The sequence below is a fragment of the Sciurus carolinensis genome, chromosome 15 (genome assembly GCF_902686445.1).
Source record: "Sciurus carolinensis chromosome 15, mSciCar1.2, whole genome shotgun sequence".
Classification (NCBI taxonomy): Eukaryota; Metazoa; Chordata; class Mammalia; order Rodentia; family Sciuridae; genus Sciurus; species Sciurus carolinensis.
Genome location: NC_062227.1, coordinates 25,966,122 through 25,980,814, shown reverse-complemented (window position 1 = coordinate 25,980,814; position 14,693 = coordinate 25,966,122). Strand labels below are relative to the sequence as shown.

Below are 14,693 nucleotides of genomic sequence, written 5' to 3'. Positions count from 1 at the left end.
TGTATGGGGGAGGGAGAAATTCACTCTCTTCTGTGGTTTTCTTATGACCACATAAGGCAAATCTTTCATGAGAAGCCACGGACTTCTAAGAGACTAGTTATAGGCTGCATGAGACACTCTAAGAAATTTTAATGTTCTGGCATGATACATAGTTATAATTAATTTTTAAAATTTGCTTTATTGGCTGAGCAACCTGAGGTGCCAGAAAGTACTTGAAAGAAAGAAAGAAAGAAAGAAAGAAAGAAAGAAAGAAAGAAAGAAAGGGAAAGGACACCACGGGAGGCAACCTGAAAAGCTTCTTATGGCCAGGGCTGGACAATTTGAACAAAAATATAAATTAAGAATTGTATTGGATTATAACCCAAAGAATAAGGTAAATTACCCATGTGTTCATACGCTCTAAATAAATGATTAAATGAATAAATAAAAAGGAAGCCCTCTTCCTGACAGAAGAATTACATTTAACAACTACAGGAGGAATAAGGGAACTAGAAAAATTACCACTAAGAAACCACTGGAGTATTGCTACAGGGAAGATCTAGGGACGAATCCTAAAATTAGTGAGTATAAGTTTAAATTGCAATGTTTCAAAGTATCTCCCCTCAAATATTTCTTAATTGCAAAGGGAAACATGTAACAAGTAGAGAAAGCCAATGGCCACCATCTTAACCAAGTGATCACAGTCAGCACCATCAGTAATAAGATGCATGGACTTCATGTGGCCTGGGTATGATGCACGGGGTTTGGGGGGTGGTGAAACATCACCTCTGTAGACTCATCCCCAAAATGCAAAACGTGAACCTAATCCTGGAAAAACATGAGACAAATCCAAATTGAGGAACATTTTACAAAATACAGGTCGTGAAAGATGAGGTAAAACAGAATTGCCATTGATTGAAGGAGACTAATGAGATTCCCAGTAACTCAACTAACATGCAAGGTGGGATCCCAGATCGGAGCAGATAAAGAGTGCTAGTGGAATGGTATGCCTTTACGCCATGTACAGACAGAGAAACAACATGTATCCCATTTGTTTACAATAAAAAAAAAAAAAAAAGAGTGCTAGTGGAAAAACCATGAAATAGGAACCAATTTGTATCTAGGTAATAGTATTGTACCAATGTCAAGGTCTTAGTTTTATTTATTTTTCTTTATTTATGTAAGATGTTATAAGAGAACCCTGTATTTCTTTTATTACTCCTCTTTAAGTCTTACATTATTTCAAAATTTTAAAAAATAAGGTGAAAAACAAAAGATTAGATAAAAACTTGCTTTGCTGCTCTGTATCCTTTGTAGCTTAAAAGCTGGACCTGGAGATAAATAATAAAAGTAGGGATTCCAACTAGCTTAAATAAAATAAAACTGGCCATATAACCTGGTTCCATTCCTCACTGGACCAACTATCGGCTGAGTGACTATCTCTTTAAAGATCAATTTCTTCATCCATCAAGAGGTGAGGGGCCTCATAGAGCCAGAAATGATGACTGAATAAAATAAGCTATACACATATAGTAGCCCAGAACCCAATCAGTGTTAACCATGGTAATGGTGGTGATGCAGATGTGTGGACAATGACAAAAATGAATAGCCTGTGTTTATTGGCACAGATGTTCTCCTTCCATGAAGCCCCTGAGGATTATCCCATTCCTATGCCACCAATGCATTTCTGATTAAAGATCCCCTGATACCTTCCCTGTACCCTTCCTATGCATCTTTGTTCAGATATTTTTTGTGTACTTACAGTACTTTGCTCAGATATCAGGAACACAGAGATAAGAGAGTGGGTATCTGAATCTGTTTTCTGTTCTATAATAAAATGCCTGAGACTGGATAATTTATAAAGGAAAGAGGTATTTTGGCTCATGGTTCCAGAAACTTGGGAAGTACAAAATCATGGTGCTGAAAGGAGCCTTGTCCTGCTTCAGCTCATGACAGAAAGCAGAAGGGCATGCAGGCTTAAATGGCAAAGACAAAACACGCGGGCACCCATTGTTTTATAACAAAATCCCTCTTGTGGTAACTAATCTAATTCTGTGAGAATAAGAATTTGTTCCTGAAAGAAAGGCATTAATCCCTCTTAAGAAACTACTCACCTCTTAAAGAACCAACCACCTCTCAATGAAAATGAGAGTCAAGTTTCAACAGTAGTTATGGTGGGGACAAATCACATCCAGAGCACAGCAGGGGGTCTCTGTTTTGGAGAGGAGAATGCACATGTTACTTGTCTAGGGGAAGGACAGACGGATATGTGAACAAATCATCTTTAACACAAGCAGTGCTGTGCTAGAGATACACCCAACATCTTGTGATAGCACCTAACCAACTGAGCTGGGTCTTACTGCAGAAGAGGAATTTAGACAGAAGAATTATGGGGCAGGATGGAGGGAAGGGATTACAAATAAAAGGAACAACAGAAATACAAAAGGCACCTGATCCTTGAAATAGCCAGTCCTATGGGGAACCCTGTGAGAAGAAAGGAGGAGAAAATTTGATCAGAAGTCAATACCACCCAGATGATTGACAAGGATGTAGATCAGGGTAAGTCCTTGATTTGGACTGATGAGTTGCAGTTCAGGGGAGAACCACAGGTAGATTTGTATTTTAGTTACCATTCTGATGACTTTGAAAAGACTGGAGAGATGTAAGATAGGCTAATGACAGGGAGGCCAAAGAGGACAGCTATGCTAACATTTAAGCAAGAAATAATAATAATAATAATAATAAATTTATTATTTCTACATTATTAAGTGATTATTAGGGAAGGTAAAAAGCAAGATGGGTTCAAAAATACACCAGAGAAAAGAATGTCAGTAGTTGATGACCCATTTTCCCCTCTTCTTCATTTTTACTCAACTTTTAAAAATTTTTTACTGACATATTAATAATTGTACATATTTATGGGGCAGAGTGTGATAACTTGATACATATACACAATGTGTAATCATCAAATGTGGGTAATCAGACTTTCCATCTCCTTGTACATTTATCATTTCTTTATATTGAGAGCCTTCAAACTCTTCTTTGGAGCATTTTACAAACTCTCCTCTGTAAAATATATAATAAAGTGCTGTCCATTATAGTCAGTCTAACTGTTCTGGAGTGCATTAGAACTGCATTTTGGTACCTATTATCCATCCTTCCTCTAACTTCCATCCCCCTCAATGTCTTGCTCTTCCCACAAGTACTGATTGCATAACTCCAAAAGGAGGAGGTCTGCACTGCCTCAGGTTCCCAGTCTAGGAAACTGCTTGGGTAGTGGTGCCATTTATCAATAAAGAAAATAGGGGGCAAAGGAATGTGTTTTGAGGGAGACTGGAAAGAGTGTCGGAATCCTATTGGGTACATGTTGAGTCTGAGTTGTCCATGAAGAATTGAATTCATACTTTCTGATGATCAGTGAAATATTTGCTTGCAGCTCAAGGGAGAAGGGATTAGGGAGAAGTCAAAACTATAAACATGGGAAATATCATCTAGGAGCATGGAGAAAATAACCTGGGTCAAAGATGGAGCCCTTGGGAACAATAATAGTGCAGGGTTAGGCATGAGAGAAGGTTGCCATGAGAGAGGCCAAGAAGGAACGTCAGAGAGAGACCATAGTTAGCCAAGTCAACCAGAAAAATAATGGAGAGGAGACCACTGGATTTAGAATACAAAAGTGTCAAGTATCCTCACCTGAGCAATTTTAGTTGAATTTGGGAATAAATAAGTCAATGGATTGATTAGTGAATGAGAATTAAAGAAAAGGAGATATTTAAATATTTTAAAGCTTGACTAATAATAATTGCTCAATTTTATTGAAGACTCACAGGTGAAGCTAGGGCTCTGTTTTGCATGTATTATTTCATATAATCTCTATAACTCAATAGTGGAGCTGTATTATCACTGCCATTTTAGAGATAAGAAAATAGAAAAGGGAAGGAAAGAGACAAGATACCAGCAAGAAATGAATCAAGGAGTTTCTTTTGTGTGTGTTTGTTTCTGTTTGTAAAGAATGGGGTAGACTAGAGTATTCTCATACCCAAAGGAAAAAGAATCACACAAAATGAAAGTTTGGAATTATGGGGCAGATGGTAAGTGGATGGGCCAAGTCCTAGAGGAGAAGGGATCGAGTGCACAGGGAGGTGATGACCCTGAACTAAGGAGAACATCTTGTTCCCATAAATTAGATGGAAAGGAAAGGAGAAGAGCTTGGTCGTGAAGGGTAATTAAGGGGTCAGCTCAACATCATCACCTCAGCTTTTCATCTCAGTTCCTATGGAAGTCAAAACCCTCACCTCCTTTCCCAAGAGCCCTTCTTTATGGGGTTCTCTGCAGTCTCCCACAACTCAGTCAAGGTTTGTGGATCAAGGGGCAAGGGGAGGCATCAGACAAGTGAGCTGGGACATCAGAACTCAAGAAGGCAGCGGAGTTCATAAGCAGAACTTTCCCCTCCATACAAACAGCCCCAGAGCACATAGTTATTATCTACAAGAGTCTCCAAACTGGAGTATGAGAACCCCTGGGAACACACCAATCTCTCAAGAGAATGTGCAGATACCTGTCCAGTTTTAAGAGACTTTCAGATGATCAGTCTTGTCCACCTGAAGAGGTGACAGCTGTCTGCCTGACCTCCTTCTCCCACTGGACAATACAAGGGCAAACCAACCCCACCCCAGGCCATGCAGTGCACTGCCCAGGAATGGAAACCTTTAGTGGGCAAAAATGGAACCATCTAAAACATTGATGCTGGTTTTGAGAAAATACATCTACTTCAATGATTAGAACTAATTTGGTCACTGATTAACAAATCCTTTGTAATGGGTAAGTTCTAATTTTTTTTTCCTTTTCAATGACAAGGAAGAAGGAGAAATGAAGCAGAACAGTTCAAAAACTTGGAGGCTACAGGATGTAATATGGTTCTCCTGCAATTACAGTCACCTTTGTAACAACAATTTTGTGCTTATCTAAGAAAATGAGCAAGGAGGAAAAGAAGAAAGAAGGGAGGGAGGGAAGTTGCTGAACTCTCTTTTGTTTTAGCAATATGTAATATTTATTCCCAAATACATGGACTAATGGAGGATAAAACCACTCTGCTTGTATAAAGGGATTGTTTCCCAGTAGCAGTTTCCTTTTTTTGTAATAGGTTTCAGTCTGTAATGAATTTGTCTTGTTTAGATCTGAGTATACACTACTTATAATTATAATAATCACTTAATCCAGAAAATGTATCTTTAAAACATAGGGTTATGGTCACCTAAGATGAAAAAATTAGTTTAAGTTTCAACACATATACCCATTTTGTTGCCGAGAATTATGATAAAGAGGTGAATAAATACTTTGAAGACTAAAAATACTATATTAGGGGAATACTCTGTGGAGCAAGTAGAACGGAAATAGAAGCTTATGGAGAAAAAATAAATGCAAAGTGTCTATGAAAGGAAAGTTTGTTCCTGTGATGATTGATGGCAAGTTGTTTTGGTATTTAAAAGATACACATAAAAAAAGCGGTGTCTGTGTTTGATTACAAAAAGTATATTCACGATATCTGAAAATGTATGCTATGTAACTTTTTGTAAGATAAAAAAAATTTTAGATGTGGATTTTCAAGGAGCACATCGTTTTCCCCAAGTGTTTTTCAGTTAGAACACAAGGAAATAGTGAAGGCCAAGGGTCCTCAAGAGGGTACCACCTCACTCCATACTCAAAAAACTTCCCTTCTCTCTCCACTACGGTTTCCACCAAACCTTCTGGATGGTTTATTTAAAAAGAAAAAAAAAAAAAAAAAAGGATAGGAGAGAAAGCAAAGGTTTTGTTGATATATCAGAGAATGTTTTTGAAACACTAAATGTGAAATACAGATCTAGATTTCCCAGCGGTATAGCCACATTTGCTAGGGTGCCCCACCGGGTATATTCAAGCCCTGATTAGATGGGAAACATCTGTGTGTGATACTGATTATTTGTCAACATAAGGAGAGATTTAACAAAGTTGTGGTAACTTTTCCCAAGGCATCTTCTTAGCAATATATATTCAAAACATTTGCAGGCTCTCTAATGGAACAAACATGTTAAATACTTTGCTCTTAGGGTTCTCAGTTTTGAACCCCAAATTAAGAAGTTTCCAAATTAAGAAGTTGTTATGACATATGTCATTTGCTGTTGTCTGCTTCATACCAGAATCTGTAGGAATCCCTGACATGGCCCTAACATGCTTTGAATTTAGGAAATCCTGTAAGAAATTCAATCTGAAAAATTAGGTAAGGAAACCCAAAATTTACAGTTATTAAATCTTAAAGAACTATTTGAAGATCGAGTTTGCTGCTGGTTATGACATCTCCTGAGGCATATTTCCATGAATAAAATTTTACAAAATGCATCTTGATTACAATCTGTAGATTTGATTGGACAATGTTTCCTTCAGCAGGACTCCATAGCATTTTGGAACAATTTTCAGTAATCTGGAATAGATACACTCAAGATTTGTCCTTCAGATATGGAGGCAATCTAAAAGAAGAAATAATAAAACCAAACAATAACAGCAGCCTCCCTCTTGGTAAACAGAACATTTTAAGGAAGATGTTTCCATCTTAAAGAGATGTTCAGCTGCCTCTGGATTTTTTAGTAAGTATTTGTATTTATCATATAAAGTTAATTTAATACTTAATACCAATCATTCACCTTTTAATTTGGAATTACTGTCATTACTGTGTGCATGACCGAAACAGTAATTAGGAGTCTGCAGGGTTCATGAACAATTAGACTAAAATGTTGCTGAGGCATAATATATAAAACAGTTCCCCCATTTAGAGATATCCCCCATTGTGAATAAGCAGCCCACATGAATAGGCACCTGAGGGATCAGAGGGAGGGAGAGGAAGTTGTGTACCTTCTTGACCTCTTTAGGGGCAAATCAGTTTTACCACCAGCCATGGCACCCTGGTGACTGACCTAGGGACGTGTATTTCTCTCCTACAGGGGTGAAAACATCTTTTCTCTACATTTCCTAAAAGCAGGCAGATTTCCATAGCTTTCAATGCCTCTAAGTGGGGGGATGCTTATCTGGCATCCCTAGTTGAAATTCACAAAATATTTCTCTACGGCAATATCACAAGAAGTACAGAATCATTAAATTGAACTTTTGCAGTAAACGTCAGTTTTGTAGAACTCTTGGGTTTTTGTTCCTCTGGCTAGCTGAACTTTGCTTAGAGCTGAATTCAAGTCCCTTTCAAATTTGCAATCAATGCTGTTTGCTTTTAAATGTTAACTATCTTTGGTGCAAGCTTCCAAGGATGCAAGCTTGTGAGTCTTTAAAAGAAGCATCATTTCGTTGGTGATGGGATGATTACAGTTTTTATGAGGAGGTGCAAAATGATGATGCTCTCAAGATGTGTGCAGGTGGAAGGAACTTTCTCCCTTTCTGCAAAAGGCAATGGAGATATGTGAGCTGTCCAAGGTTTTCTGTGTCCTCTCCTGCCTACAGACCGTTAGTGATTATTTCTTAATTTGTCAGTGTGCTCCTTTTATCACTTTTTCTCACCCTTCAAATCCAATATTGAAACTTGCTAAAAATTACATTTAGAATAAGAATATGCAAGCTGTGGCATCATTTAAGTTTTCCTATGACCAGGAAGGACATACTTTAATAGAAGGACTTTGTAATATCTATTTATTCTATTCAGTGGCATTTCTCATTCTCTAGAATCTGGCATTTTGAATAAGATAATCATCACGTTATTCCAGACAGGAAAGGTGCTGCTTTTCAACACTTCCAAAGAATGACGTGTTAAATAGGCTTATAATGGCTGACTTGGGTCCTGAACTACCATTTATAATATTTTTTAACATGAGAAAAAATGATTTAAAATTCTTAAAAAAATGGCTCACTAAGCTTCTAGAATACAGCCCATTCTTAGGTTGGGAACTTCCATTACTCACACAGGTTTTATTTCTCTGCTGTTGCCTGGCAACAGAGATGTAGCAAGAGATGTCAGAGGTCAAGGAGCAGACTAAAGTCATTATGGAAAGCAAGCCCTTATCAGCATTTTCCATCTAACTTTGTAATCTTCAAAATAAAATAGGTTTCATTGTATTAACTGCCTGTATTTTTTTTCTTATCAAATGCCAAGATTTTAGAGACATTTTTTTCCTGTCTGAATATGAGACCACTACACATGGGGAATTGTAATTATATGCATTGCTTTGAAATGGACTTCTCTATTACACTGGCATACTTTGAAGGTTAAAGTGAAAAACTTCTGGCATTCTGTAGTCATGTACTGTGTGAAAAGTAGTTGTGAACACACTTGAAAGCATTCCAAGAAATATCAGAACAAACACTGGCACTACACATTCTCACTTTGAACCATTAGTCAATGTTGAATCAAATTCCATTCTCAAATATATTTTTCTGTGTATTAGAACATTATTCTTTAGAAAAATGAAAGCAAAAAATTCCACAAGTCTTGTCTTTATTTTGAAATGGGAAGGGACATGATCAAAATTTAACATTGTCTCTAGAGACTTTTGTTTTGTTGTGTTGTTTTCAGACTATTCTGTACCAAATGCCAGGCTCCTAAGGGTTCATTGCTCACGGGGAGTTAATTGCATTTCAGCATGATACATCTTAAGACTTCTTTTCCAGTGGTATAACACAATAGGGTTTAATGACATTTCATGTCTAAGGGCTGTTCCATGAGTCTTGGCCCAAATGTTTAACTTTTCCAAATTACTGGTATCAAATAATGGCAACCTGAGTTAGAATCACTTTCCATGTTGCTTTAAAATGGATCCACAATTATTTCTGGAGGAAGTTTTTTTTTTTTTTTTTTTTTTTTTTAATCACTGCTAGTTGATCATCCTTCATTTCATCTCTGAGTGAAGCAACAGCTGTCAGCCATTCATAGATGTGTTCCTGAACTTCATCAGAGAAATAACTCTGCCCTTTCTCCATTCCCAAATGCTTTGGCAATATTGCATTCCATGTTCTAGCCTAAGACTACCAATGAGACCCTATGATGAGTAATTCTTATCAAAATCCCATTTGAGTTTTTAAAATAAAATTAAGATGTTAAAAATAAATAAATAAAATGAAAATCTTTCATAAAATTAAAACAAAACAAAACAGTTGGGATGGGCACACAAAAGCACATCTGTAACCCCAGCCACTCAGGGGCTGAGGCATGAGGATCACAAGTTCAAGGCCAGTCTCAACAACTTAGTGAGGCTCGATGCAATTTAGTGAGACTGTTACAGTTTGAATATGAGGTGTCCCCCAAAAGTTCACATGTGAGACAATGTAAGAAGGTTTAGAGGATAAGAGACTTAACCCAATCAGTGCATTAATCCCCGGATGGGATTAACTGATTGATAACTGAAGACGGGTAGGGTGTAGCTAGGTAGGTCATTGGGAGCATGACTTTGGAGTATATATTTTGTGTCTGGCAAGTGGAGTCTCTCTCTCTCTCTCTCTCTCTCTCTCTGCTTTCTGATCATCATGTGAGCCACTTCACAATCTCTATCATGATGCTTTATGGAGCCAGGTATCTATGGACTGATACCTTTAAAACTGTGAGTTCCTAAATAAATTTTCCTCCTCTAAAATTGTTCTTGTCAGCTCTTATAGTCACAGTAGTGAAAAAGCTGATTCCAACAGACCCTGTCTCAAAATAAAAAATAAAAAGGGATGGAGATGTAGCTCAGTGGTTAAGCACTCCTGGGTTTAATTCCAGGTAAAATAAACAAACAAATCGTTGGGAAAATATATCCATGAATGAAATTGCCTGAAAGATGTGGGGATCCACCTGTTCTTTTTAATTTTCTACTTTTAAATCTTGCACAGACCTGGGTACTTGGAGTCATCAGCTCTTTGAGAACTGTGTGTACTGAAGTGTGTGCATTATCTAAGGTAGCATAAACTGTGATGTCACAACCAATAACAATATAGGCCCTGCCTATAAAAGGATGCTGTTACTGTTATGGTCCCTTACACTGCCCTGTAAGAATAGCCACAGATGAAACTCCTTTTAGGTTTTAGTATTAGAAACACTTGGCTTTTTATGTTACAGATATTTCAAATCTTTGTTTTTCTCTTCACTCTCACAGTTAGGAACCCAGGCAGCCAAATTTGCAGTCTACCTCTATCAATCATACAAGAAATTCAAGTATGCATTTATCATACTTACTTTTCCTTGACTTTTTTTTTCTCTTCCTTTATTTTCTGTTAACCATGGCTTTCTGGACCATTTATTCTACTGGAAAGCTTGAATGCCTACCTCAAAAGTCTGCTTTAAAACAATGCAAAATAGGAATTTTAAAAATTAATAAAATAGTCTCATAGAAGAGAAAGAAGAGATTTCTCTTATTTTTCATTTCGTTTTATGAATTCAAGTGGAACAAAGGCCACCACCCACCATCGTCCCACTTACTGCTGCTCCGAGTTCAAGTATCAGAGGAGATGGTGAGAGAAGTAACAGGCATTGGTGGGGGCCAGGAGGAAAGGGGAAAGAGGAAATTTCACTCTTTGACAACAAAGAAGAAAGGAATTTCTGTGGTTACAGTATCATTTCCAAAGACACATGGGAACTTCTTACATAAATCCAAAGGTGACATTTAAGATCCCGACATACCCAATTTGTATAACAAGAGAATGTCATCTCTACAGTACATATTGATGAAGTAGTTTTGGTAATAGTATTTCAAAACAACTATGCTGCCAGTTGGCCATGCATATATGCAATTCTAAAAATTATCCCAAACCTGTTACTCTACCTTCCACCTGTGCAAGAGAACAGATTTATTAAGAAACAAAACACAGGAGCAATACTGAAAAATTTCTTTAACTAAGTAAAATGGTGATATCGCCAATCAAAGGCAGTCATATAACTCCAATAAATAGGACTTGAATATTGAGTTTAATTACCATAAGAAGGAAAAACAACTAGAGATATGGATTCTTAGAAACTGCTATGACTACAGTTATGATATGGATAAGTAGCTGAAATTTCCCCATATGGTGTAGCTCATCAGAGGGAGGAGTTTCATATTAGGTTATTTAGAAGACTGTGTACACAAATTCTTTTCATGCTTTGGTTCAAAGTCTAATAGACATCTCAAAATTTCCCATTACCCCCATAAACTATTTCCTATATATTTTTTCCTAAATCTATACCCATTAGGACCCTCATTGCATGCAAGAAACAAACATCTAGAGAATTATCATTATAAATAATAATAATAATATTCTCATTATTCTTACAAATAAGAAAAAATAGCTACTTGTGCTCTCTCTTTTTTTTAAGTCAGTACAAGGTTATAAAAATTAGGTGAAGAATTACCTAATTTCAGTTAGTGGTGAGTAAACTACAAAGTTAATTCAGGACTTTTGGAAAAGAATTACCTAATATATATAGACACTTTAATAATGTTGATAATATTTTCATTTTAAAATTATTTCTGTTAACAGTATCCTTAACAGTTAACTCAAAGTCAAATTTCCATCTTAATACTACTTTTCCAATTATGTGATTTATTCTAACTCTCTAATCATGGCACAAGAGATGTACCATGGACATGAACTTCATATTAGAATCAGCCTTATATAGGGAGACATATATTTTTATATGTTATATATATTCATAAATATGACAGGAGGAGTCAAGATATTTCTAATATATATGTTTTAAAGATCAATAAGTATATTATCTATATATCAAGGGAATCCAATTATTTCTTATATATAGGAAAGACTATATATTAGAAATAACATATATATATATATATTAGAAATAACAGATGTTACAAATATCTATAAATATCTATTTTATAGATACACAAATAACTTTACTTCCCCTGTCCTCTCAGAATCAGTATTTCTAGAACTCAGAGCATTTTCCCTTCCCATCCTAAACACTGTGCCTATGCTGAGCTCCTGCTTTCCAAGTCTGGAATTTCAATACCCAATAGTTGGAGGCTGCCTCCATCACCAGATCCCTATAAAAAACCCTGGGCCTCAAGTCTCTAATGAACTTCTCAATATTGCACACACATTGTCACAGTTTCTGTTGGAGAACCAAGGCTGCTCTGCCTGACTGAGCCAGGAGGGGACCCTTGAATGCTGGCACCTGGTTTCCCTGAGGCCTTGCCATGAGTCTTTTCCCTTTGCTTTGTAGACTGTGGTGCAACAAATCCTCCCGTGAGTATGACTCTATACTGAGTCCTCCTAGCAAACCCTGCACCTGGGACCCTCAGCCACAGGTCTATGGCTTAACATCATTTCTAGTTTCTCTAACTCTAAAGCACTTCACAACCTGCTCTGGCCATTACTTCCCCAAGTGTTTCCACTAGACACCAAGGTGCGCTCACTACTTCATTTACATCACTGTTGGTGCAGCAGGAAATAGCACTTTGTGAGTCAAAGTTCTAAGCCAAGAAGCCTGGTTTCTGTCCTTGGTTCTTCTGTTTGTCCTGCCATTTGCTGTTTAATTCTGAACAATTCATGACCTTGTTATCCTTACCTATAAAATGTGACTAAAACTACAGGGCTAACTAACATTCAGGGATGAGATTTTGATGTTTTGGTAGTTTCTTACTGATTTGTTTCTGAAAGGAACATTGTATCAGAGATGATTCCAAAGCTAAGCATCTCCTAAAGGAGAGGCCATTTTCTGCATAACTTCCAGTATGGAAAGTCTGCAAAATTTTCTGCAAAAATTTATATATAGTTCTGCAAAAATTTCTGGATTCATTGAAAAATGTAATCAATATTTCAGAATTAGTTATTTAAGAAAAAATAGAATGTACTGCACAAATATTCTACCCTAAGATACTTCTTCCAAAAGATAATATTGTTTTTGAAAGTTACAGTCAGAAAAAAATTAAGAGATATCAGCAACTGGTAGGTGGTGAGAAAGGGGTTGGGTTCCTGGCCAATTACTGCCCCATGTCCCTTAGGATGAAGCAGATGGCACAGATAGGAAGCAGCCTCTTCTGAGATGTAGTTCAGAACTCACTTTGTGAAACATGTATAAAGTTTAAAAGGTTTCACCAAGGGAAGGACTTACTGAGGTGCCTCTCTGAATTTTTGCTGCTTCTATTCATGACCTTGTTCATCAGCCATTTCTAATACCAATCATTGCTGAAATTCATTTTTTGCAAGGATCAACAGAAAACCAACAAATCCACTGAGAGACCCAGACTTAAGACTCTCCAGCCCAAAATAGGTGAGCTGGGCTTCTGGGTAGGCCCATTCCTTTGATGTTCAGGTAATTTCATTGAAATTAAATTACCAGTTGTTTTTATACTTATTTACAAAATAAAATTAAATTCTATTTGACTATGAATTCGTAAGAATTACATCTATATAATTCTTGGTCTAAAGGAAAATGAATTACAACTTGTGAATTGTGAAAGCCTAAGTCTACAGCATTCCTGTCTTTGGAGAGCATTTAAACTCTTTTAACTACTTCCTAAATCCAAGTTGCCATCACAACTAAAAGCTGTTTCCAAACTCTTCAAGCATGTGTCCCTACAAGCAAAGACTTTCTGACAGATGGGTCAGACTGGCTTGTACTAAGAAGGACAAAAGGGAAGGTAAAATGACATTGTAGTTAAACCCCATCTGTTTCCATTTCCAGATTTTCCTACTAAAAATTGAAAAGCACAGCTTTCAAACCAGAGGACAGTTAGCAAAGCACAGTCATGAATGAACACACATTGTAAGAAACACCATGCACTAAAAAATAATTTCCATTTTTCCCAGGCTGAATTTACATGTGGATTTGTTTAAATGTTTACCAAATACAGAGTTAAAATCACAAACAACTGTCATTTCTCATGGTATGCATTAATGTTAGCAATAGAAAAATGTTACCTCCAAATCCTAAGAGGGACTTTGAACACAGATAAAGACAGATGAGAGAAGGCATGCTGCAGTGCAGCACTTTGAGAGTTACTGTAGCATTGACACTCCAGCTCCTGTTCCTCCAGGAATATTCTCAGTGAAGCACAGAAAGATCCGGGGTGGAAAAAGCAATTGTTTTACTATGCCATCTAGATTCTTTTCCTTGAATTCAACACTCAAATATCAAGCCAGGAGCAGGCAGCGGTAACTGCACGGTATTTTATGGTGTCCTTCAGGTTCCTCTAAGATCTTTCCTGGTTCCCAGGGTAGCTTCTCCGCATGACTATGCAGCTTTCTCCAAAGTGCTGTGGAAGGAGATCCCAGCAGCAGAGAAACAGAAAATCCACAATGTCACAGGACAACCTATGATCCCTTGGCTTCCAGAAATCAGCACAGAATCTTTTGCTTGATATCAAGTTTTCAGTTTATATTTTTAAGAAGTCCTTCATTTTCCCAATTGTCACATTGATACACAATCAAATATCTATAGATGGGGTCTTAAAATCAGCAGAATGATTATACTGATTTTTCCCTCTTTATTTGGCCAAGGACTCTATGGAATCTTTTCCTTTCTACTTTCTTTTCTCATTTTTCCTCCAAGAGAATCTGAGTTCATTTAACTTACTTTATTCCCCAAAGTGCAATAATACTTGTAGGACAATACTAGTCACACAGGCTGAGAATCTCCCTTAAGCAAATGAGGCAAATGTCTAACCAAAGCAGTTGATAGGAGGCTCCAGAGTTCGCAGGGCCCAGCAGGGGATGAGAAGAAATCTTTTCTGATTGTCCATTATGCTATATGTTAGTATTTACAGTAC

General features: G+C 37.0%; 1 protein-coding gene across 25 annotated transcripts in view; it reads right to left on the bottom strand.

The window, feature by feature from the left end:
- Epb41l3 (erythrocyte membrane protein band 4.1 like 3) overlaps positions 1-14,012 on the bottom strand; it is a 173,103-nt gene extending 159,091 nt beyond the window's left edge. For 5 of the 25 annotated variants that reach the window (XM_047525976.1, XM_047525977.1, XM_047525978.1 and 2 more), the window contains exon 1: positions 13,846-13,867. Coding sequence is in view for 17 of the 25 variants with exons in the window: in XM_047525964.1 (XP_047381920.1) it covers positions 13,846-13,900 (55 nt within the window). In the remaining 8 variants the exon portion in view is untranslated. Of the gene's footprint in view, positions 1-13,845 lie in introns of all 25 variants that reach the window. The other 20 variants (XM_047525981.1, XM_047525982.1, XM_047525984.1 and 17 more) reach the window with 15 other exon arrangements.
- Positions 14,013-14,693: the final 681 nt, after the last annotated feature.